The sequence below is a fragment of the Mirounga leonina genome, unplaced genomic scaffold (genome assembly GCF_011800145.1).
Source record: "Mirounga leonina isolate KUSES-001 unplaced genomic scaffold, KU_Mleo_1.0 Mir_95, whole genome shotgun sequence".
NCBI classification, from domain to species: Eukaryota; Metazoa; Chordata; class Mammalia; order Carnivora; family Phocidae; genus Mirounga; species Mirounga leonina.
Window position 1 is genome coordinate 17003783 of NW_023270865.1, and position 27403 is coordinate 17031185.

At 36.5% G+C, this 27403-nt stretch overlaps 1 protein-coding gene across 1 annotated transcript in view; it reads right to left on the bottom strand.

Moving 5' to 3' along the window:
- The window catches only part of CDH12 (cadherin 12), a 679766-nt gene that overhangs the window by 175127 nt on the left and 477236 nt on the right, over nt 1–27403 (bottom strand). Inside the window, exon 4 of the mRNA XM_034998857.1 lies at nt 11528–11822. Within this exon, the coding sequence (XP_034854748.1) occupies nt 11528–11822 (295 nt within the window). The remainder of the gene's footprint in view (nt 1–11527; nt 11823–27403) is intronic.

A 27403-nucleotide genomic window follows, 5' to 3' on the forward strand; every position in this document is an offset into this window, starting at 1 on the left:
CTTTCCTTTCCTTTCCTTTCCTTTCCTTTCCTTTCCTTTCCTTTCCTTTTCTTTTCTTTCTTTCTTTCTTTCTTTCTTTCTTTCTTTCTTTCTTTCTTTCTTTCTTTCTTCTTCTTTCTTTCTCTCGTTCATTTCTTCTTGAGGAGATAAACTCCTCTTTCTCATACATGTATTTAAAATATTGACCTTATCTTAACTTCCTCCGATACTCAATCCACTATTTCATGGCTCAACAAACTTCCTGTAAGGGACCAGATAGTAAATATTTTAGTCTTTGCTGGTCATACAGTTTTTTGTCAACACTGCCACCATAGTGTGAAAAGGCACAGATGATATGTAAATGAAGTGTGACTGTTTTCCACTGAAACGGAACATAGTTGCCTGCCCCTGCACTAGATCTCTGGAATGAAACTTTCTGAGGGCAGGAGTTGTGTCTGTTTTTCTCACTGTTCCAACCTCAGTACCTAAAAGTGCCTGGTACATAATGGGTATTCCATAGATATTGAAATCTGTTGTACATATACCTAGAAAAAAACATTTGGCAAAAGACAATTTTATATGATTTGGAAAATACTTGGACCTGGTAGAAATAAAAGCTTTACTGGGTAATATATTTGGCTTGATGATGAATTGCTATGCCTGGAGTGACAGAGTAGATTCATGTTTTCAATTGACTCAAGTGCCACACTTTGTTTTCATTGTGAATGTGGTTCAAATAAGCAAATTTTCTGGGCTAATTCCTGGATAGACTTTCATATAGGGACATGCCCTCCACTGTCGGAATTGCATGCAGTTGTCACACTGAGGTATTTCCCGACAGAGATTTCAAGTCTTTCCTCATGTTTGGGTTAAAGATCGCATTCACTTACTAGCACTGCCGTTTTGCCTGTCTTGGAGCCTGTTTTCTCAATGGGATATTTTCACCTTGATCAATGGGCATAATCCATTTGCGTCTGGCTGCTTGAAGTTATTTTCCTAAATAATAAGCTTAGATCCTACCCCTCTTCATACCTCCATGCATTGCACAATGGAAAGCAGAAACAAAAATGATTCTGGGAAATGTAGCTGACATCTATGTGGAATCCCCAGCACAAGCAATCGAACGTCTGAGAACTCCTAATGCTTGCATGTTTTTTTATAGGTACAACTGTGCTCCCATGATCACTTACAAGACAAGAGACAGTTGGGCCAAGGTTCCCTCTTGCCGGCTTTTGTGTACAAAAGAATAAATAGAATAGAGCAAATAAGAAAAAAAAAAAAAAAGTCTTGCAGCTGGAAGGCAACTTTAAAGAAGAATGATGTTCATAGCTATCCTGCCAGTAGCTGGCAAAGCAGTTTTTATAAAACGTATTTAATGTTTACAACCACTTGGAGGCTGGGGAAAGAGTAATACTTTAAAAATATGTTTAATGTTTTGAACCACTCAGTGGCCAGGCATCAACTCCTGCTCACATATATTTAATGCTTAGAGTCATTTGGTGGTTAGGAAAAAAAGGAGCTTCTTGTTAATTTTTAACATTTATTGCTGATCAGTGGCTGCTAAAGTAACTATCAATGCAGCATGGTTTATGTTTAGGGAGTCACTGTGCTGCTAGAACAATTCATACACTTCTCTCAAGGCCACACAAAAACGGTCAATAGTACTACCTTTGCAATTGTATCACTAATAAAAACATAGGAATCAAACGGAGGAATAAAGTGCGCCCTGAACACACAGTCATAACATCCTATGGCCCTGAAAATAGCTCTGCCACGCTGTGTGCTGTGGACATTGCTCCTGCACCAGAGGGATCACCAGACCTCGTTCAATCCCATCAAATGTGTGAAAGCCACCCAGCAGATTGGGAAGCGGAAGTGTAATCTGATAATTGGTGTTTCTTACAAACCAACAGCTTGTCGCCACAAATTAAGATGGAAGAGTACTCTACACCTAAGAAAATGTAAATGGGGATAGAAAGACTATTAGGTTTTTATTTTTTTTATTTATTTATTTTTTTAAAGATTTTATTTATTTATTTGAGAGAGAGAGTGAGAGAGAGAAAGAGCACAAGAGAGGGGAGCGGGAGAGGGAGAAGCAGACTCCCTGCTGAGCAGGGAGCCCGATGCGGGACTCGATCCCGGGACTCGATCCCGGGACTCCAGGATCATGACCTGAGCCGAAGGCAGTCGCTTAACCAACTGAGCCACCCAGGCGCCCCAAGACTATTAGGTTTTTAAAGAGACTAGGTAGAGCTTGTAGTAAAAACAATCATAAATATTGAGCTCATGTGTCAGAGGGAGGGACTATATGGAAAAAAAAAAAAAAAAGGAGAAGGATAATTAGCTAGGACCTCTATAAATTAGGCATTCTCTTACCAGTTTCCTGAGAATGTTCATCAAATTATTAATAGGATCCATCCCCATTTACTGATCGCATTTATCCAGGCATTGTGGTAAGTGTTACACATAAATTTTCTCTTTTACTGCTTGCAGTAACTCTGGGAATTAGGTATTTTTATTCCTCATTTGCAGGTAATGAAACTAAAGCACAATGAGGACAAATAAGCTAGGCAAATACTCACACCTAGGAAATAGTCGAGCAGGGATTTGGACTCTTAAGTTTAATACCCACATACCGCAATTGAACATGTTACAACAGAGTTCTGTTGTATATATGTACGTGTGTATGTGTGTACATACATAAAATGTGATAATAGAAAAGCTACTTCCCAATGTGGAAAAGAAATTTTAAAAACAAATATTTTGGCAAAAATGGCCCTTATCAACAACTTCCTATGTCATCTTTGGCTTCTCATACCAAAATTTGGGCTCAGCTCAACAAATTATGAAGGCAATTCAAGTCAAATGAAGAACTGCTGATTTAAACACTTTAATGCATATGGAAAATACAACCCAGAGATTATCGCTTCCAAAAACACGTTAAGTTCCTTTAAGAATCAAAGAGAGCCCTTGCTTTTTGCTTATCTTCTAGAATAATTTAGTCCCAAAGCCTAGCTAGGGTGGGCAAAGGTAGGCTTTTGTGCTGCCAGGGTTATAGGGGTGGAGGGGTTGGATAGGAGCTGCAATAGACCAGAACAAGGTCTTGACGCCTGAGCCCAGTGAGAAAGGTGTCCACACTGAGTTCAGGTGGGATGAGGAAGGCATGTTCTATATGGGAAATATGGCCTAGTGTGGGGATTCAGAGTCCCAGTGAGGTGCACAAAACCTGCACAGTGGGATAGAGAAGATAATGGAAACAGACAGTGCAGATTTTCAAAGATGGATTGGAGTCATCGGGGCATCTGCAAGGTGTCTGGAGACCGAGTGGCAGTGAAAGATTGGTTGCATACGGGGGCTTGATCAAATAACAAAATATATTAAGGATAACAACAGCTAGCGTTCTCACTCTTGGAAAAGAGAGTTGTAAATTATATAAGGGTTAAAGAAACTAGAATAAATAGTGGGGTTAGATTAGAGTAGGAGGTATTGGTGTGAAATCAAGGTTTTCAATATATTTAGAATGATTCAGAAATAGGGGCACCTGAGTGGCTCAGTCGGTTAAACATCTGCCTTCGGCTCAAGTCATGATCCTGGGGTCCTGGGATCAAGCCCCACATCAGGCTCTCTGTTCATCAAGGAATCTGCTTCTCCCTTTGCCCCTCTCCCACTCGTGCTCTCTCATTCTCTCTTTCAAATAAATAAATAAATTTTTTTTAAAAAAAGAATAATACAGAAATAAATATTATATGTATATGTGTATATAAATAGAGAGATGATAGATAGATAGATAGATAGATAGATAGATAGATAGATAGATAGATAGATAGATAGATATAGGTAGATAGATAGATGATAGATATTCTTTAGCTGTGCCCACTGACAGGGCCTAGGAGCAATGAATTTCCAATAGCAAAGGACACACATAACAACCAGAGTTTGGCTTCTAAATATTATTCTCTATGAGGGTGGGGAGAGAGCTCCTTGGAGAAATAGTTTCTCCCAGAGTTGAGGAAGGAAAAATGCAAGACAAGTCCCAAATATATTTTGGGGCCAGAAAGTAAAGGAGTATTCAATAATTAAGAGGTAATGTTGAAATGACACAAAAATCAGCTTAAAGTGTCTTTACTTATATTTTACATTTCAGACTAAAACTGAAATAGTTTTAATATTAAAATCAATAATGGTGCTGTAATACATTAGAACCAATTCAATACAATAAGAAACCTTGAGACCACACTGACATTAACTAATAGATGGATAATTTGAAAGTGTGATGTGGACCAGCTTATTTCCCTAGTTTCAAAATAACTTTTGACCAAAAAAAGAAAAAAAAAAAAAACTTTTGACAAAATATGTAATAATTACAAAGCGATAAAGAATAACTTTATAGTGGAATCATTGTCTAATGCAGACAACATTTAAGATGGACCTCAATTATGCCTGTCTCCAATATTCACACCTTTGGCTAATTCCTTTCCCTGGAGAGTAAAATGGACTTATCAAATTGATCCCAACAAATAAAATATAGCAGAAGTAACAGGATATCAACTCTAAGACAACAACCACATGACTGGGCTTGGAAGTATACTCCCCACACAGGGGAATCTTCAGATGAAACGACATTTTTTATTGCCAGCTTGACTCTAAATCCACAAGAGACTTTAATGCAGAGACACCCAGCTAAGCTGAGCCCAAAGTCATAATCCAGATAAATCAAGAGATAATACATACTTGCAGTCTTAAGCCTCTAAATCCTATAGTAATCGGTTATATAGTCATAGATAATAGCAACTTCGTACCTGGTAGTGGGGTGCTGCTATAACAAACACGTAAAAGGTGGTAATGTTTTTGCAGTCAGGCAGTGTGGGCTTTGAGGAGGATGTCAGTATAAAAGGCATTGAACAACACTCTTTATTGCATGTTGGACTTGGAAGGTGCTGCACATGAGGACTTGCAGGAAACTGAGAATATCTTACTGGTAACTAGAAGATCACTGTTATGCAGTGACAGAAAATTTACCAAAACTTTTGCCTGCATTTATTTGAACAGTAGAAAAAGGACCCAGGGACTTTTGAACAAAAGGATCCATGTCTCACTGGTTTTAAAGATTACTAGTCTTTCCAGATGGCAAGTGATGCTAAAATTAAGAAATGGTTTCTAGGCCAAAATCAAATCCAGGTCACACGGGAAAGCATGGTCAAAAGATAAAGCCATGGCAGTGACAGTAAAATGTTTTATTAAGATCTTAGAAAGATCAAGGATAGTCCATTGGCTTGCTGTCTAGTCAGACAAATTTCTCTCTTAAGAGATAAATGGGTAAGTATGCCTCAAAGATCCTTTCTAGCAAACAATAAGGGTTCTAATTCATGGAAAGGCTTTGTCACTCAGGCACCTCCATAGGGTCCAACGTAGACAGGATTTATCTTGAAGGGATTTTTTGTCTAATTCAATGAACCCCCAAAAGATTCATGGGATACCCATAGTACTGACAAAATAAAGAGTTCTATATGTAGAAACATCAAAAGTGTGACCTGAAGAAAGAGAGTCGGAGATTGTAGAGTGAGAATAGGCCTTTGAATCCTTTGAATTCTACTGGCGGGAAGCCAACCAAGAGTGCTGCTTAGAGACAAGTACGTGCTGCACTGCACAGAAAAATGAAGGATAACTCAGAAGGTAGAACCAAGAGCCCAGGCGGTATAACTGAGAGCCATGGGCAAATATTCTCAGCCTAGCCTAATCAAAGGCTGTTAGTATTTACCAGCTAGATTTCAGGAATGCGATGGACCAGTAACTCCTTTATTTAGTGCATTTTCCCTCTTTTTTTAAACAGAAATGTCTACAGGAGTTTCTCATCCCTCTCTCACCACTCTGTGTTAGGTGTTGTGGTGGGGGTAAGCAACTGGTTTCTTTAGCATCACAAGTCTGGAGATCAAGAGGAAATAAATCTAAGGAATCTCATTTGCTTTTGCATTTGATTTGTATGATGAATTTCTGGACTTTGGTCTCATGCAATGAGGGAAAAAGAATTTGGGGTCCTACAAGGGGGTTGAGTATATATTGCATGACAGAGCAACATGAATGATTGGGGTCCAGAGGGTAAACTGGTAGAAGGCCCTCAATGATCTTAGCTACCTTGTATTCATTCTCTTGGGTAATCCCATTTCCTGAATATGGACTGGACTTACTTATAACAGTTGGAATATGGCAGAAATTAGAGGATGTCACTTTAAATATTGGTTATAAATACAGATTGTGGCTTTGATCAGAGATGTTCTTCTCTCTGGCTATCTCTTAGATAGGTCTTCCTGGGGCCAGGCAGCTGCCATGCTGTGAGGTAGCCCTACAGAAAGGTCTACGTAGCAAGAGACTGAGGTCTACCAATCACCACAGGAGTAAGCTTGGAAGCAAATCCCTACCTCCTCCCAGTTAAGACTTTAGATCAGACCATAGCCCCAGCCAACAGCCTGGATACAACCTTTTGGGTGACCTTGAGCCAAAGATACCCACCCAAGCCACTCCTGGGTATCCATGATCCTGTAAGATAATAAATGTTTGTTGTGTTACACTGCTAGGTTTTGGCTAATGTCTTGTGCAGCAACAGGTAACTAATACACAATGCTGGTCAAGTAATAAAAATTAGCATTATTACTATTGGGACAAATCAAAACCCTGTTCTACCTGAGAAGACTCAACGAGATTACAGCATCATGTCTGTAATGTACCTAACAAAGAAGCATATCCTGAAGTTGTACATGAGGAAACATCAGGCAAACCCAGTATGAAGGACATTCTAAATAATCACCGGCCAAGGATCCTCAAACCTGTCACAAAATCAAGAAAAAGTAAGGAATTACTCCAGATTGAAGGAAACTAAAGAGATATGGCATTTAAGTGCACCATGTGATTTTCACCTGGAAAATTGTGTTAGTAAGATATTATGGAAACAACTGATAAAGCATGAATGGGGTCTAAAAGTTAGATCCCAATAACGGATTAATGTTAATTTCCTGATTTTAGTAATCGCATTTTGGTTATACATAGAGAATATCTTTATTTGTAGAAAACAGCTAACATTCTGTCTCCAGCTTCCTGGCAAAAATTCTGCCTATAGGGCACAGACAGAGACCAATGAGACTGTTCCTACTATACCACTTAAGCTGTTCTCTGTGGCCATGGGTAGCTCATATGGTAAGATAATGTATCTGCTTTGCAATTTCTTGATCTGTCTCCCTATATGCCCTATGGCACTTCCGTGAAAGCAAGGACGTTTGGAAATTCGTCTAAGTTTCTAAATTATAATAATGGTGTAATAAGTTAATGTTAGGTATAGTCATCATTTTCACTATTTCCTTCATGGAGTTGGACTATTTATGTATGGCCATGTAGAAAATATTCTCTGTTTAAAAACCTTCAAAAAACTCCACCAAAAATTTCATCTTAACACTTTTCCCCAAACTTCATATAAAACAAAATAGAGTTCATGGAAAAAAAAATAAGGGTGTGCATATTAAGTTTTTAATAGCCAGCAGTGTAATTCTCTTTAGGTGTGTATTATTTTATTTACACTTATACTATTTTTTTTTCTTTTAAGTCAGTGAATAAGAGATACCTAGTCCTCAGATTTTATTTTAAACAGGATTTCCCATCCTCAGGTTTATAATAAAATAAAATAAAATAAAAGTAAGCATTCCGAGGCCTTAACCAGCTCATCTGAGATTGAAAGCTAAATTTAAGGCCCAAAGACATTTTAGAAGCCACTAAAGGGTATAGCTGGTTGCAATTAACTTTGTTCTAAAGAGACTGGGAGTTATACTTACTTGCTGGAATTAGAGTTCAGTTTTCATATAAAAATGAAGATCAGATAGTAAACAATACTGCATAAAATTATTGTAGTGGTTAAATAATAAAACAGGGAATACAAATCTTGAGGTGGATCACCTGGCCCCTAACTATTGCTCTGGAAACGGTAGGTCTTACCACAAAAATTATGATTCACAATTGGCATTTATAAAACGTGTCATAGAGACCTAATTATGAATAACCCAATCAGCTGCCTCAAACTAGCTTAGTTCAGGCAGAGGAAGATAAAACAAGTATGAATAAGGGTTTAAAGGTGTTACACCTGTCAGCTCTCTAGGAAAAGTTACTGCAACTGCATGCCATACCCATGCATAACCACCCGTATTAAAGAAGATCGTTATTGTAATTCATTGTTACTGTAGTGATCTTAAAGAATTAAGACCACATTCATAACGTCCAAATTTGTCCCCAAGGAGAAAGTCTAAGTTGGAGAATATCTGGATCATTAAGTAATTTCCTCGGGTCAGGGTAAAAGCACCTTATCTGTGAATATTTCTTCCATGGCATATTGCATGCAGCACAAGTTAGTAACAAAGTGACCTTTCTCTTAAACAATTCATAGATTCACTAGAATTTTCTTCAAATTTTTGGAACAAAATATATTCCATAGTCTGCTAAGTCTTAAATGTTGATTTTCCTCTGAAATCTCTACCGACCTTGCTCAACATCCGTTCCATGCTTAATCGTTAATCACATTTTCGGACACACAGTCTATTATTGCTAACTTGACACTTGCAAAAGAAATTGTTTTGATGTCCCAATATTTCTTGTTTTGTTTTGTTTATTTATTTATTTTTTTTTTGTATTACAAAGTAAGCTATTTTAAACCATGTATTTGTAAATTGGTTGCTGCTTCTCCATCATTGTCAATAACACTGTCAATTATCGGGAAGGGGCAGTTATTTCCCAGAGAACGCTCAAACACAAATCTATAAAACTGACAGCGAGATGTGCTGTGACAGTAGCTAGATGGTCTAATACACCATGGTGAACTCCATCTGGTCTTCACCAAAAGTAACTTTGATATTCCAAAGAAAATGACACAGAGGCAGGAAGTGCTTAGAAGGGATGCGGGAGAAGAAGATAGACAGGAGTAATCATTGGACTAAGTGATTGCCAGCAGGGACCATTTCCATATGGTAAAGAGGGTGTGCTTGGGAATGGAGCTCAGGAGCTTAGGAACATAAATATGATGCCTGGATGGATGCACGGTAGTTTTTCGTTGTAAAACCAGAAATAACACATGCCACAAGCCTAACTGGGTATCCTGTGTTTTTGGTTCTGTGTAGAGGCAGGATTATGGGGGATGGCAAAAGTAGTAGGTGGTAGATATTTAATTTCTAATATTTAATTCATAAGTGGCGTTTATATTTTTTAGGATATATTTGAAAAAAAGGATATTATGTAAATGTAGTCCAATAATACCTGGGTGAACCCATAGCATGCAATGTGGTATCACGTTCAAAAGAAATACTCCTTTATTATTATTTAAAAAAAAAAAAAAGCAGGAAGGGTGTGTTGAAAATCAGTTTAAGTATTTAGTGGAGTCTCTTGAATAACTAACCATATGGCAAAACATTTAAAGAACTCATTCTTCTCTAGATCTTTCTGATACCTCAAGACAGTACAGCAAATTATGTCTCACCCCAATACTGCAAAAGCTGGGATCACTTTGTTTTCTCACTTACCTACCCTGATTTTCCAGATTTATTTCTCTCTTCAGGCGCTAGCTGTGAACTCCTTTTTATAAGGGTTCAGACTCTGCAGTCCTTCCCTTTATCCAAATTGGCACAACAAAAGACCTAATTATTTACCTAATAAGACAGAATTTTCTAATAATGTGGAGAGATGTGTATGTCTGCTTTAAGGATGTTGTTTCTGTAATAGTCACTGAGGGTCATAAATTCATGTAAATATTCCAATTTACATGAAGTAAGCCCTGGATTGAACCATTTGGGTACAAAGGAGCCTTGTCTTCTTAAAAGCCTTACTTTCTCTCAAAACAGTACCTTCATTTTTCTCTCCCAGTAAAATCAAGGCACAATTAACAAACTAGCTCTCCCCATTTTCAGGGGCTACTTTTTAATAAGATATACTTCTTCCCCATTGTACTTCTAAATCTCTAGCAATCAGCACCATGTAAAAAAAGCAGCTCAAAAAATGTAGGAAGAATTGAATAACAGATTAGCAGCCCTGTGTCTCTACACTAATGTTTAAAATCTAAGCAAACTACTCTGAGCTTTCTCAGGTCATGGAGAGAATATGATCTCTGAATACCTGGTAAGGTCACAAAGACCATTTCAAGTGAACTTAGGGTTATTCCATGTGCAACTCTTAAAAGCCACTAACCTGCTCCTGCCCTCGGTATAGTTTATGCATGTCTGGGATGGGTGTAGAGTCAGCAGATGCTCTCTGAGGAATGTCAGATAGGAAAATTAGCAACGGCTCACAATATGAGTTTCAAGTTGTAACCTCGGAGTGATGGGTAGCTTTATCTTACAAATGTGCTAGACATCAGAAGTTACTTTGAAGTAGAATAAGGCTTTGGCAGTGGTGACTTTGGAATAAAAGTTATTTAAAATCGTCATGAAAGCTATCTTTAATTCATTGACTTCAAAATACATAATCACAGAACTTTTAAATTTAGGTTGATATTGACATGTGAATTTATATCAAATTTAAGTTTTAAGAACGGTAGTGACATTATTGCTAATTGTAAATTTATTCTAATAACGTGTTCGCAATAATATTTGCCTCCTGATTCCATGGCATAACTAGTATGGCTTACTTGTAATCAAAAAGAAAATAAGGGGCGCCTGGGTGGCTCAGTCGTTAAGCGTCTGCCTTCGGCTCAGGTCATGATCCCAGGGTCCTGGGATCGAGCCCTGCATCAGGCTACCTGCTCCGCGGGAAGCCTGCTTCTCCCTCTCCCACTCCCCCTGCTTGTGTTCCTGCTCTCGCTCTCTCTCTGTTAAATAAATAAATAAAATCTTTAAAAAAAAAGGGGGGGGGGCGCCTGGGTGGCTCAGTTGGTTAAGCGACTGCCTTCGGCTCAGGTCATGATCCTGGAGTCCCGGGATCGAGTCCCACATCAGGCTCCCTGCTCGGCAGGGAGTCTGCTTCTCCCTCTGACCCTCCTCCCTCTCATGCTCTCTGTCTCTCATTGTCTCTCTCGCAAATAAATAAAATCTTAAAAAAAAAAAAAAAGAAAACAATATCATCCTTCAGGAATCTCTATCTATAGCTACAAAGGATTCAACACACTCCTTTCTGGACCACTTCCAGACTTGTATGCGATACATGCTCTGGATGATTTTACTTTGAGCCAAGAATTACTATCTGGTATTTGTGGGTATGGTAGTTACCTTTAGCTCTATGTAGGCACCTGGAATTGTAATGACAATGAATTTTAGTACAAATTGATTTTTGTACTTATTTACAAAGGAATTCTGTGCGTTCAGGTAAATGCAAAGACTGGAAAATAGTAACAAATGTTATATATCCTAGATATGTATGTATCTATTTGTATATTTAAAATGGAGCAGAAAGGACAAAACAATGAAAATAATGTGTCTTCTGTAGTGGAAGAATGATCTGGTTTACAGATAAGATGTTTACATCAACCTGCAAAAAATAAATGTTGAAAAGGCCCCATAGCACCTGACAAAATTTTGATTTGCCTACTTACCCACAGGAGACATTTCTGGGACACTAGCAACGTAGGGTCCATCCAAAAACTTTGGCTCATTATCATTAATATCCTGTACTTTGATGATGAATTCCGATTCAGGCTCCAGGGGCTTCCTGGTTTCTATGTCCACAGCCTGAGCACGGAGTGTGTAGAAAGGTTTTTCTTCTCTATCCAGGCTCCTTATTGCATGAATGTCCCCTGTTGTTTCATCAATGGTGAAAACGGTGCCAGCGCCATCTCCTGAGAGGGTGTATTTAACAGTGCCCTCTCCTTTATCTAAGTCAGAATGCAGCTTTTAGGGGGAGAGAGAAAGAGACAGAGAGACAGAGAACACCATTAAAGAGATGGTCCCATATTAAAAATACTTGCAGTATAATTTTTTATCAGAAAAGTTCAAGAAAAACCTTATGGTTCCTTTTTCATTGTTTTTCTTTCTTGTTCTTTTCTTTTTTTTTTTTTACTAACTTTTTGATTATAAACATTTTAAAGACACAAAAAAGTAGAAAAATGCATACTCAGCATTTATATATACATATATATCCCAGAGATTCTATCATTTACCTTTTAATCGACAGTTGAGCTTTGAACAATGCAGTGGTTAGCGCTGTTGACCCCAGTGCAGTTGAAAATCTGTGTATATCTTTTAACTCTAACAAAACTTAACTACGAATAGCTGTTGACTGGAAGCCTTACCAATAATATAAACAATAAGTCAATTAACACGTATTTTGTATGTTATATGTATCATATCCTGTATTCTTTCTTTTAAGATTTTATTTATTTATCTTAGAGAAAGAGAGTGGGCATGAGAGAGGAGGGGGCAGAAGAGGGTGGGGAGAAGGAGAGAATCCCAAGCTGACTCCGTGCTGAGGGGTGAGCTCAAGGCAGGGCTCAGTCCCAGGACCCTGAGATCATGACATAAGCCGAAACCAAGAGTTCGACACTCAACTGACTGAGAACCCAGGCTCCCCTTATATACTGTATTCTTACAGTAAAGTGAGCTAGATAAAAGAAAATGTTATTAAGTAAACATAAGTAGGAGAAAACACATTTACAGTAATTGTATTGTATTTATTGATACCATACGTTTATGTATTTATGAAAACAATGCATAAAAGTGAGATTTAACCTCCATGAAGTTTAAACCCATGTTATTCAAGGATCAACTGTATTTGACTCATCTCATATATAGATCACATATCTACCCTTCCATTTGTCCTTTTGTCAATCCATCTTATTTCTCAATGTAATACAGAGATTGTCTAAGTACAGTCCTCAAATACATGAGCATGCATAAATACAACTAATTTGAATATCTGTATTTATTTCTTTTATACACTTTTGGGGATAAAATTGTCATAAAATGAAATGCATTGATCTTAAGTATATTTGTTTCACTTTAAGTAATTGTTGTAATAAACATAAATGAGCTCATCAATGCCAAATCAGAAACCCTCCTGAATATCCTGAATAAAAAAAAAAAAAAAACAGTGACCTGAATTCAGTGAGAGAGAAAGTAAAAGAACTCAGAAAACATTGAACCTTTTTGTTTGAAAAGAGAGGATAGTTTTGGCACACCAGATGGTTTCAGATATGTGTAGTAGAGTATTTCACTTTAACAGGCTGTCCTTCAATGAGTTATTTAGTATTACTCAGCCAAATGTTGGATAGAATCACCAATTATCCTTTCAGATTCACAGACAAATGACTTGCTCTCATTCATTTTATATATTTGAAATCTTGTAATATAGAAGAGTTTTGAACTTCTGCTAATTTCTTCAACACATTTATAATTCATTATATTATAGCATGTAATAAGATACACATAAATAACACAGGGGAGAGGACCAAACAGAAGATAAATTATCACTGTGATACTGTAGGTCACTGTTTTTCAAACTGGAGTCCAAGAATTATTTTTTTAAAGATTTTATTTATTTATTTGACAGAGAAAGAGAGAACAAGCAGGGGAAGCAGCAGAGGGAGAGAGAGAAGGAGGCTGCCTACTAAGCAAGGAGCCTGATGCAGGGCTTGATCCCAGGACCCCAGGATCATGACCTGAGCCAAAGGCAGACGCTTAACTGACTGAGCCACCCGGGTGCCCCTGGAGTCCAAGAATTAAAAGAAGATGACCATAGTCTTCGAAATCCATGAAGTATCCAATAATGTATATATATAATATAAATATTACATTATTTATAATTCTCTAAGAATATGTATATTCTTACAAATATATATTTTATAAATAATATAATTACACACTATATTTAAATTATATAGCATATATAGACTTATAAATGCTATGTTTTATTCAGATGCTGATCTAAAATGTTTTAACCTATTCCTACTCATTTGGGTAGGGTCATCTGATTTCAGAGTCCACATTTTTACATTTAAAAGCTCCTTCCAGTCAACAAACCAGCCAAAGAAAAAATGTTAAGCTTTTAGTGTCCATAGTCATTTAGGCTATGCTTCAAAATTTGCATATAAGCACAACATTCTTGCAAAATTTGCAGTAAGAATGTGTTCTGTATTTTTTTTAAAGATTTTATTTATTTATTTGAGAGAGAGAATGAGACAGAGAGAGAGAGTACGAGATGGGGGAGGGTCAGAGGGAGAAGCAGGCTCCCCGCCGAGCAGGGAGCCCGACGTGGGACTCGATCCCAGGACTCCAGGATCATGACCTGAGCCGAAGGCAGTCGCTTAACCAACTGAGCCACCCAGGCGCCCCTGTATTTTTTTTTAATATTTCAACCCACACACAAAAAAGCTTTGAAATATTTTAAATTACATAAATATCCTTTTGCAAATAGGCTCTCTGTGTATTAGTATTAGTAAAATCAAAACACACACACACACACAAACAAACACAACAGTGGCTACATCTTTGTTGTTAAACTCAACATTCTGGTTTAACTTCAGTAAAATAACATCATCCTTCAAATTAATGTTATTAAAATGAATGTGTTCATTTTGTGAATTTGTACTTACTTCAAAATTTGCTCTGAAAGTATATTTGTATAAGAGCATAACAGAGAATTGATACCTGGGTAAGTGTTACAATTAAAAGAGTGAGAAAACAAAAAGAGGCACAGGATTTCGATTTTTCTTTAAAGTTTCCACATATTTCACTCAAGTCTAAGGAAAATTGCTATAAATGACAGGACGAAGATGCCCCCCCTATTTTTTTTTACAAACTCTTATGAAGCACAGGAAGTTTCAAGTGTAAAATCAAGCTGTAGATAAATGTACTTTGAACTTAGGAATTTCAAATTACATATTTCACCCATACTATTAAAAATATTCAACACAGTGGGTATTGCTTTTGCTTTTAAATTTATCTAAAGATATGAGACAGGCAAAAGCTCAATGCAAAAGCAAAGACTTTATAAACTGCATCCATTTTGCCAATGGCTCAAAAGAATACATGGTAATATTGTGGGAAATGAGTGAAAATTCTAAGAAGGTTTTTACAATGTGATCCAAGTAGAGTTACAAAAAAAAAAAAAAATCCTCATTTAGCTAAAATCAGAACTGTTTTCTTTTCGAGCTGACATAAGAATAGAAAAGCAAATGTGTTTTCAGCTCTATCCAACATCGAAATTAAATTCAGTTGCTGTTTCTCCTTACTTTTACCTTTTCCTTCTAATTTAAGCTGAATTTTGTAGAGATTGAAGCTTCAGAAGAAATATGTGAGAATACGTTAAAATTTTGAACTGGAAATGAAGTTGATTAATGTAAAATTCGTGAGAGGATTAGAATTTTTAGAGCAGTTCATTACTTGACAATATCTCACAGGAGACCACCTCCAATATCCTGCATTGTCAGGCAATATTTAAAATTAGTTATCCAATGTTGATTGAACTGGCACATGAATGACCAGCTTAAAGTATAGGTTTTTTCCAACATCAATTCTAATATTAAATAAATGACGGCCTGATGTGGGTATTGTAGATAACTTCTTTTATCGTTTCAGTACACTTTAAGTTATATTCAGTATTTTTATATAAATTGCTATAAAAATACATATAACTGAAAGAGCTATATATGAAAATATATTTATGTGTATTTTTATATTTATAATATTCTCTGACTATATATACATATAACATGATATAAAAATCAACACTTTCAATAATGAAATAACATGATCATTTTTTATGATCACTTGAAACTCTTCAAAAACATTTTTTTTAAAGTAATCTCTATCCCCAATGTGGGGCTCAAACTCACAACCCCATGACTGAGAGTCACATTTTCTACCGATTGAGTCAGCCAGGTGCCCCTCTTCAAAATTATTTTTATTTTTTTTTAAAGATTTTATTTATTTATTTATTTATTTGACAGAGAGAGAGACAGCAAGAAAGGGAACACAAGCAGGGGAGTGGGAGAGGGAGAAGCAGGCTTCCTGCTGAAGAGGGAGCCCGATGTGGGACTCGATCCCAGGAACCTGGGATCATGACCTGAGCCGAAGGCAAATGCTTAACGACTGAGCCACCCAGGCGCCCGAAGGATCATGCATTTTAATATTTACTTATTTACCTATCATTATCTTTTTTCAGGGAACTGGCCTCCATTCTGAAGTTGTCTGCTGAAATAAGAAACTTCCTGAGATGTGTGTCAAGTCTTTACTGTTCTGCCTTAGAATATTTTTTTAGTCTTAAAATACATATGAGGAAATGTAGCAGCATAAAAGTATGTCCTACTTAATATAGAGATCTTTGTAACATGAGTTACAAGATCTTCTGCCTGTCATTTCTATAAACACATTCAATGCAAGGGAAAGGTTCCTTGTACAGGATATGCTTCAGCAAATTTTGGTGCAATGATGGCATGTAAGTTGTGATACTCATTATCAGTTTTTGAATGATGACAAAGCCCACAGAATGGTTTAATATGATGGCTCAACAGTTAGTGCATGTGATTTGAAATAATGTTATAACGCTTTTATTTACATAAAGATCCATCAGATAAACTAACTAAAACTAGTATGAGAAAATGTTACGCGCTTTTCTTTGGCTGAAATAATCTCCTTATGTACAAAACAAACTACTTTTGCTATATTCTCCTGGGTGTACTTATAAAATAATAGTATTTCCTTTTTGGTAGTTGCTTAATTTCCCATCCATGCTTATTCTGTTCTCAGAAACATCACAGTGGCCATTGTATTAGCTACAAAGCATTGGATTATGTTGGAGGCATTGCTTATCAACAAAAGAAGATGGGACCCAAAGATGATCTATAACTCTGCCTGAATAAGGTTGTAATGCAAAATTTCTCTCTGAAACCACTGAAGGTCCAGGAATATTTGACATTGTATTCTGTTCTACTCCCTGAGGGGACTCATTTGTTCTTCCTAGCTTGATTGTTGCCATTTGAGCAGGAGGAATACCACTTGACAGGGTTGGGAATTTTCTTTAACAGCCCAAAGTGAGTTGAGAACTCCCCTGCCTGGGTTAGAGACCCAAAACTATTTATCATCTGGAAGTATTTCGCCTTCTATTTAAGGAAGTAGAAATCCATTTCAAAAAGGCCCATACCTCCCCCGAGGTATGCCAAGGCAGAGCAAAGAAGAACAAAGACTATTTTTAATGCTTGGGAGCAACAAAATCTGATGTGCTAGGATATATTATACATCCTGTTAAAGAAAAAATATGCTTTTCACTCGATGTTCTCTTTCTTTTTTCTTTTTCTCCTTGAATACTGCATGTGTGGTTACATATGAGGGGTATCCTAACTCTTCTTTTAGATTGTCATATTTTACAACCTCAGCTCACCCAGATTACATTATATCATTGGAGAGTGTCACAACATATTAATAGGTACTCCTGGAGAAGTTTGAGAGGTCATTGGCGTGGTGCCTGGATTTGGGAGAAAAAATATGGGAGAAGGTTAAAATAATTTCATCCCTACATTTCCAAAGCTGTAAAACATTTTTCACAAAGCCAGGTTTTAGGTAACAAAACATTCCCTGACAATAAAATATTCTTATCAAATTTTCAGTAATGAAATCTCTATTTGAAATGAAAGTGAATTTATGCATGATTTCAAACATGGTTGTTTTTCAGAGTACTAGATAGATTTGTATGATTTATTCTACATTCAAAATAAATTTTAAAAGGTGAATTTTAAATAATAATTATACATTATTATAGTTAGATGTCAGTCATTAATTTATTGTTACTTGTTACTATTTCTCCATGTTATTGTTTTTATTATTAGCCCTTACTGAATACCAGGCATTATGTTACATATTTTAGAAGCTTTATTTAGTTAAACTAATCAGTGATATGCTAGCTAAATAGGATAAATGGAATCTCCATAATGAAATTCTTTTTTTTTTTTTAAGATTTTATTTATTTATTTGACAGAGAGAGAGAGACAGCAAGAGAGGGAACACAAGCAGAGGGAGCAGGAGAGGGAGAAGCAGGCTTCCCACAGAGCAAGAAGCCTGATGCGCGGCTCAATCCCAGTACCCTGAGATCATGACCTGAGCTGAAGGCAGATGCTTAACGACTGAGCCACTCAGGTGCCCCTCCATCATGAAATTCTAATAGTTCAAAATGTAAAATTTAATTTTCAAAAGCTACATGTTCTATCTTAACTTCTTTGTATAGGCATCTAATAACTCTAATAAATCAGACAGAACCAAATCTTACCTCTAATGTAAAACATGGAATAATTGAAATCCATGATCATGAGCATGACACATTTGGGGTTAGAACCCAAACCTGTTACTTCTTACCTGGATGTTACTGTATAAGTTACTAAATTTCTTTGGATGTCAGAATCCTCATACATAAAATGTGAATTCTAACATTTATATCATAAAATTTGGAGGATACTGTAGAGAATTTAATTTCACAATGTCTATTTCCCTTCATTTCTCTCCATTTACATTCAAATGAGCCCCGTATAGCAATATTTGTTTCCATTTACATTAATTTATATTCATAGATACAAGAAAACTAATTGGATCCAAAATAATGATAGAAAACATTATCAAGCTTCTACTTTTCTCAGGCAATATTCTAAAGGTTTTATATGTCTAAAACCACTTTAATCCTCAGAACAACCCTATAAGGCAAACCCTACTATTTTCACCCTAATTTTGCAGATGCATAAATTGAGGCACAGAGAAACTGAATTGGCTCAAGACACAAAAAGACACAAAGCTGAGATTCAAATCAGGGAGTCTAACTCCATGTATCTTTGCAACCAGCACTTCAACTAAATCAGTTCTCTTTTAATTTGAGCCATATAATGTCATTTTTCTCCCTTAACTTTCTTTCTTTTTTTTTTAAAGATTTTATTTATTTATTTGAGAGAGAGAGAATGAGAGAGAAAGCACATGAGAGTGGGGAGGGTCAGAGGCAGAAGCAGGCTCCCTGCCGAGCAGGGAGCCCGATGTGGGACTCGATCCAGGGACTCCAGGATCATGACCTGAGCCGAAGGCAGTCGCTCAACCAACTGAGCCACCCAGGCGCCCTCTCCCTTAACTTTCAAAACTGGGTCTCCCTTAAGAGGAAAAGACAAATAAACATAGAATTTTGGGTCAGAACTACATAGACCAACTACCCAAGTATTAGTTTTGTAATACTAATACAGTTTGAGCAAAACCAGGTTACATTATTATGGACACATGAATGAGAATAGTTTTATTCAAGAATGCTTTGTACTGCCTGTTAGTGATTGCACCAGGCACTAGAATAGAGAATGTAACAGGACTTGCTTTTAAGGAGACAGGAGTCCAGTGGGGAATAATTTGGATCATAACAAAAAAGATATTCATTCAAAACACTGTGTCTTTGGGCACCTACATGGCTCAGTCGATTAAGCGTTCGTTCTTGATTTCGGCTCAGATCATGATCTCAGGATCTTGAGATCAAGCCCCACATCAGGCTCTGCACTCAGCAGGGAGTCTGCTTAAGATTCTCTCCCTCTCCCTCTGCCCCTCCCCTTGCTCTCTCTCTCTCTCTCAAATAATCTTCAAATAATAATAAATAGTAAATCTTTAAGAAAGAAACAAAATACTGTCTTCTACAGTTTTGAAAATTACGAAATTTAGAAAATTCCTTGAAAAAAGCAGAAGCTTTCATAAGCATACACTGTAATAATTAAAAAGCATGTTATATTTGTGTTTTTATTTAAAATACAAAGTGGTATTACATTTATAATTAGAAATCATCTGAATAATATACTGTCAATTACATATTTGGAACAATTAATAGTCAACTAGAAAAAAGTGAACAAAATTTATGTTAAAATATAATTTACTATTATATCAACAAAATATTTCGATGAAAATTAATTTTTTCTAAGGTTCTACACATTGTTTATACCATAATTTGCTTTGAAGCATATAGAAACCCATTATATTAAAAACATAATGGAATAACTTCATTTCATTAGAGAAATAGTCATGAGCACATGTGTGCCTTCTCACAAGAACTAATAATCAAACAGATATGTGCATGTGTGTGGGAACATTTAGACATGTGCATATCGGTGTATGGCAGAGGAAAAAAAGAGAGGCACAGACAAAATCTTTGTATGTGTTTTCATGTGCTCACGCATGCACATTTTTGCAAAATGAATAAAAGGCCAACTAGATATGCATTCCATAAAACAACGCTCTTAAGGACACAATCTGAAAATTACATTATCTGCTTATTTCAAAGGTAGTTTGAAGGTGACTCATTTTCTGTAGCGTGCATTACTGTGGGGATTGCTTTATGTGTTAAAGCACAAAGCCACCTCATTGAAGTCTTTTATTTCCCCTCCTCACTTTATAATAACTACTTTAAATGGATTTTGAAAATATAATATCACAAATGCAGAAAAAATAAATCCAAGTACTTAACCGGTTGCTTTCTTGGTATTGTGAGTCAAGCTGTTTCGTGTCAGTTTTACTGTTAAGAATTCATATCTCAGCCTTATATCCTATAACAGTTTCATAAATATTATCTTATTTGCATGATAATTTATACATGAAATATTCATTTTTTTGCCCAATAGTATGAAAATGCTAAATTGCAATGTGCTATTGAGAAATAGAAATAGTGTCTATTCTGTGTAAGAAAGGCAATAAATTGCATCTTGTTTCTAAATACAGGTTAACCGAGATGCTTTTCTAAAATCTCTCATTATAAGCACATTAAAGAAGGAATCATTCTCAGGGTTCACTCGTTTTCCACTAAGGAAAACAGAATTCCCAAGAAACTTCCAAAGAGATAGTAGTTCCACTTTGACTTTGACTTTAAAAGGAAAAGAGTAAGCGATTAAAAATAAATAAATAAAAAAAAATGCAAACAGCTCTCACAGATGCTGGAACCTCAATTTTTACTGCCTTTAGCAAATATATATTATTGGATGCCTCAGAGAAATAGATTGATTTCAAGCTACTGCAGTTTTAAAGGTCAAAGTTATTTTTTTAAAGGAATTCAGGATTATAAAAGCAGATGCTTAATTTGACATTGAGACCTTAAGTGATGAATAAATCTCTCAAAATTTAATTGCTTTTCAGAAGAAACTGAATTGCTTTGTTATTAAATTTTCCTAATTATTCATGGAATCCATAGAACTGTGTGTGTATATGTATGTGTAGCACATTTTCCTAAAACTGACCTGAATATTATAGATTGTATAGTTGCATTATTTCCAAAATCTAAAAAAAAAAGAGTTTGTTTACTGATCTCCTTCACTACTTTAAACAACTTTCTCTCTCTCTCTCTCTCTCTCTATATATATATATCTCCTTGGTTTCTGATTAAGATAAGCTATATACAGAATTTCTGAGACTAATCAGGGTCCAATCATACTTCATTGTATTATTTTAGATCATAAAACTTATGCATATTCAATACAGAATTGAATCCACATTAAGCCTTAATTCTCAATTATGGTTGAAGTCCAAAATATGGTGTGGTAGGCAGGATTCTACCATATTATCCAAGGCTTCTCTCCCATTAGGGTACATTCCCTGAATATTCCCCAGGACTGTGAAGACTATGAATTTAATTCTTACAGTTATATTATGTTGCGTGGGCCCGACCTAATCACATGAGATCTTTAAAAGTTTAAAATTTCCGCTCCCCCCCCCCCGGGGGGGTAGAAAGAGGAAGTTAGAGACACATGCTCTTGCTGGCTTAGAAGAAAGCAGTCATATTTAAAATTGCTGATACAGAGGGGCAACCTTTAGGAGCTGAGGGCAGTCCCACATCACCACCCAGGAGTATCAAGAGGACCTCGGGTCTACAGCAAGGAAATAAATTCTGCCAGCAGTCTGAATGAGCTTGAAAGTGGATTTTCTCCCCCTCAAGACAGAACTTGACACCCAGCTGACACCTTGATTTCAATCTTGTGAGGCCTTGAACACAGACCCCCGTTATTCTGTGCCAAATTTCTGCCTACAGAACTGTGAGTCTTAAGCTGCTCCATTTGTGGGAATTTGTTGTGCAGCAATGAAAAACTAGTACTCATAAGTAATTAGAGAAATCTAATATTGTTAATTCATTTTTTTTAAATCATGACTTTTGACTAAAAAGAGATTTTGATTTCTTGGTTATATCCCTCTACTGACACCAATTCTTTTAAGGTTCCTGAATCCCGTGCATGGAGTAGTGTTACCCCACAGGCAAGACCAAGCAACTCTCAAACAGCAACAAGATGCCTAAGAATTCAACTCAATTCTGACACTACCTGCCTAGAGATTGCATCAGATTCCACAGGTTAAGGGCTCAGTCCTACAAGACTACCTCCCTACCCTCACCTCAGACTCCAGTTGCCAGCCCCAGGTGTTCCTACAGCCTGTGCTTCTGACTGATCAGCTATAGATTGGAGCTTCCAACAGCCTACTCTTTAGGTTCTTTTAATTTGCTAGAGTGGTTCAGAGAACTCAGGGAAACACTTACATTTACCAGTTTATTAAGCAATATGATAAAGGATATGTCAAGAGCCAGATGAAGGGATACATAGAGGAGGTATGGCTTACATGCTCTCTCCAGGGTGCCATTCTCCCCAGTCTCCATGTGTTCATCAACCCAGAAGCTCTCTGAACCCAGTTTTTTTGGGGCTATTATGGAGTCATCATGGCATAGTCATGATTGACTAAGTCATTGGCCCTTGACTGATTCAGCCTCCTACCCCTATCCCCTTCCTTGAGGTCAGGGGGTAGGTTTGAAAGTTCCAACGCCCTAATCAAATGGTTGGTCCTCCTTGCAACCAGCCCTTGTCCTTTGGTGGGATCCAAAAGTCACCTTCATTAATAACGAGACACTCATGTCATCTTTATGGCTCTTGAGCATTTTTAGGAACTGTGGATGAGGACCAAATATATCTGAGAAATATATATTTCATCATCTGATGACCAAATACATATTTCTTATAAATCATTATGTCACAGTGCCTCAATTGTCTGATACATTATTTAATTTGTTTGCTTGTTTAATTTTTCCCTGCGTGTATCCCTACTCTACCATTTCTAGTAAATACATCTGCTCCTTCCTTTGTATAAATGATTCCATACAAATTCACCCTTTGAATCTAGTAATAATTTTAATCACTTCACTTTGTCCCTTTGACCATTCTATGGACAGAGATTGCAGGTCTGGCCAATGTTATCATCTGCCTTTCCAGTCAAAGAAGTAGCTGACTACCTCGATAGTTTCCACCTCACTCTATACCCTGGACAACATAAAGGGGGTGTCTTGAAAATAGGAGAAAATTAAGTCTACATACAAAAGGAGAATGAGAGAAATAAGGGAAGGAGTGAAGGAGTCTTTCTGACAACATCACATCAACTCCTGAAATCCTTTGGACTTTTCTTCATAGAATGAACTCATAAATCTCCTACTCTGAATTTGCTTTTGTCAGTCAAAAAAAGAAACAAACAAAAAAAGAAAGGTAGGGAATCTGTCCTTCTACATCTAAAGTCATTAAAAAAAAAAAATAGTGGAAGGGCACCTGGGTGGTTCAGTCGTTAAGCATCTGCCTTAGGCTCAGGTCCTGGGATCGAGGCTCAGTGGGAAGCCTGCTTCTCTGTCTCCCACTCCCCCTGCTTGTGTTCCCTCTCTCGCTGTCTCTCTATGTCCAAAAATAAATAAAATCTAAAAAAAAAAAAAAAGTGCAGCAGATTTTATTGTTGCTACCTCTTCATCTTCTATGCAATTTGAAACAACTCTGCTTCTTGTATTAGGTCAAAGTGAAATATCTGCCATCTGAATTTGGGGATAAGGGAAACCTGAGCAATTGATCTCTGTAGGTTGAGCTCAAGATCCAGGGCAGAGTTTTCATCCAGTAAACTGTTGTGGGAAGTCAGATGAGTTGTGTTGTCTCATTCTGTAATAGACATTTACATTGTGGCAAAGGTCTCTGCTCCTGCTATTCAAATAATGACAGTTAATTAAACTTCAATCAAATGCATAGACTCATTCATTGTATAGCATTTCCTACCAGTATTCTCTAAGCCAGGCATTCTAAGGATTTATCCTTAACATAGAATTTCTTACAATGAACGCTTAGCAGCTACTCATTATGCAGGATATAGAAAAAAGGAAACAGGGCCATGGTTCGCAGTACCTTCCCAGTCCTCTTCCCCAACTCAGAATCACGGGTGCCCACTGGAAAAGTAGCAATCCACACAGTGCTTTTGAAATTCTCCGCTTGAACCTTATGGTACCACAATTTAACTGCTGCCTAAGCCCAATCCCCTATCTTTTGGGGGGAAACACTTTGGCTGAGCATAATTTTCCTTTAATTCCAAGTTTTGATTCCTCTCACATAAAAAAAAAAAAAAACACAAAAATAATGTATTTTAGTTTAAAACAGGCTGTATTAATTGCCTTATAAAATGTTGAGTACTTTTGCTTCTATGATCCCTCTATGCGTGCAGAAATAACAAGATTTCCACTCATTTTATATCTTGAAGCCTTCTCTGAGAAGTTGGCATATCATTTGTTAGTTTTGAGTACACACTTGCTGCTAATGATGCTTGAAACTTATTGGTCCTGTTCATAGGAAGGAGAATAATAAGGCATTTGAACAGTCAGCTCAGATATATATCCCTTCACATACAAGAAAGAAAAAAAAAAAAGAAAGAAAAGAATAAAGCTGCCTACCTAATGTGTAAGCTGTATCTTTTGTGTCCTAGAACAATTTCTACCACGATTCTTGAACTGGCCACTCAGACCATTGCATAAATCCTTAAGTGAAGACACTGATCACTCTATCTGCCCATCGTGTTGCTCACAGGCAAGAATTAAGCCAAATTATACTTGGGATCAGATATTCCAAAAACATTGTTAGTGTATTTTGCATGGGTAAGAAGGAGATTTAAAAAGAAAAGAAAAAATGGTCTTCATGCATGGCTTCTGTCATGGCATAAAATCAGGCCTTTGAAACTGGGAAGTACCTTAGACAACATTGTTTTAATTATTTCCTTCCACAAATGAGGAAACTGAGAATCAGAAAGGCTAAGTGATTTCCTCAATATCATAGAGCTAGTTAATTACAGGAATCAGAATAGAAACCGGGTTATCCAACTTTCTGCCCAGAGTTCTTTCCATTACGTGCAGTGAAAATCTCTGCTGCTATTTTCAGGCGAGTTGGCTCCTGAAAGGTGCCTTATAATGTTTAATAAATCAAAATGTTTTGTGTCTATAAACTTTAAAACATTTAAAAGTAAAAAGCAAAACAAAACAAAACCTTAGTTTTCTGATGGTTTCAGATAACATAAAACCCATCAACTGTATTTCATCAAGATTTCATATGTAAATGTGTTATGGCATTTATAGGAGGGAAACGTCAGTAGCACTAAAAAGTATCAGGGATGGAGAATATAGATTGATGCCAGGATTAGAAAGGACTCCATCAATTTCAAGCTCCATTAGCAACACAGGGAAAATAACATGCAGTGGAAAGTAGTAGACATAAGTTTTATTATCAGACTTGGGTATGTGTGTTGAGAATATAAATAAAATGAAATGGGATCATTTGATTATTAATAATTGTACTAATATTTTCTATTTGAATAATTTATACAAATGTACTAATTATTTTTATAAGGATTATCTTCTTTGACATCATTAATAACCCCTTCCTCCTTAGCATTGAGAATGAGGAGCCTGGGGCTTGGAATATCAAAATACTTGTCTAGTATATTATTGCTCAAAAGTTGAGAGCATGGAAACAAAACTCAGGTGTCCTGACTTAGCCTAAATAATGCACTTCCTTTTTTATTTTATTTTTAATTTCACTGTAAACTATTTTGTATATTTTGCAATAAAGAAAAGGGAATCTTTCCCTCGAACATTTAACCCTACTTAAAAGGCCCCAAACCCACAGTCAAGAGGCAGTACTGGTGAATAATTTCTGTACTTCACATCTTTTATCACACATTATATATTGTGGAACATAAAATTTTATGAAATTATAGTTACATGCTTGAAATGGACTTTAAATCTTTTCATTTTCTATGTCACAAGTGAGAGTTATAAACCTGAAAAATTAAAGCTGCAGTATAATTTATCTTGCCCACAGTCTACTATACATTATACAGTTTTGAAGTAAACAATGATAGATAAGACTAAAAGTGATATTTCTCCATGGGAAACTATGTGATAAATTGCTAAAAAAGCCATGATATAACTGGAATTATGCCACTTGAATATAAAAAGATTCTCAGCTCCCTACTTTTACACACAATAAATAGTTGTGTATAGTTGGTCCATTGAGTACAATTTTCTTTTTTATAGGGACACAAGTCTCTCTCTTTCTCTCTCTCTCTCAATAGATATCAAAATGTCAAATAACACATGTGCTTTTTTACAAGATTTTATTGATTAATTTGAGAGAGAGCGAGTGAAAGAGAGCATGAGAGCAGGCTGAGGGACAGAGGGAGAAGCAGACTCCGCACTGAGCGGGGAACCCAATGTGGGACTCGATCCTGGGAACTCCAGGATCAAGACCTGAGCCAAAGGCAGCCACTTAACTGACTGAGCCACCCAGGTGTCCAACACATGTACTTTTAATAGTCTTTTCTCATTTTTTTTTTTTAAGATTTTACTTATTTATTTGAGACAGAGAGAGAGCGAGCGAGCGAGCATGGGGGGGAGGGACAGATGGAAAGGGAGAAGCAGACTCCCTGCAGAGCTAGGCTCCTCTAGTCATTTCTCTTTATACTGCAAATAGGTAAACCGATATAAATTCCTGAGCTAATAGATTATAAATAAGTAATGTACCTGATTATATATGAATACTTATAAAATCTACAATGATTTCACACATCATGATAATGTTTTCAATTTGGGGATAAAAATTTTAAAAGTTATTACATGATACAAGTGATTTGAAGGCTGTAGATATGTTTCCTTAACAGGAAAACATCCTATAAAAAGTAAGTTTTAAAAAAGACTTCCTGGGCGCCTGGGTGACACAGTTGGTTGAGCAACTGCCTTCAGCTCAGGTCATGATCTCAGGGTCCTGGGATCGACTCCCACATTGGGTTTTCTGCTCAGCGGGAAGCCTGCTTCTCCCTTTCCCCTTCCCTCTGTGCTCCCCTTCCTCTCTCTCTCTCAAATAAATAAAATCTTAAAAAAATTTTTAAAAAATAAAAAGACTGTTCTTGCTTTGAATTCTCTCAGTCATATAGATTGAAGTTATAATATAAGACCTATGTGTGAAAGAGAAAAGAACTTCAATATTGGGGTGAAAATTGTTTTTTAATTCTTACTTTCTCATCACTGTCCTGTATAATTGTTAATTTTCCTCCTTCCTAACCCTGTGATTTAATTAGAATAAACACTACCTGTACACACAGCAAAAAAAAACAACAAAACAAAACAAAAAACAATGATAACATTTAGTCATGTAGCA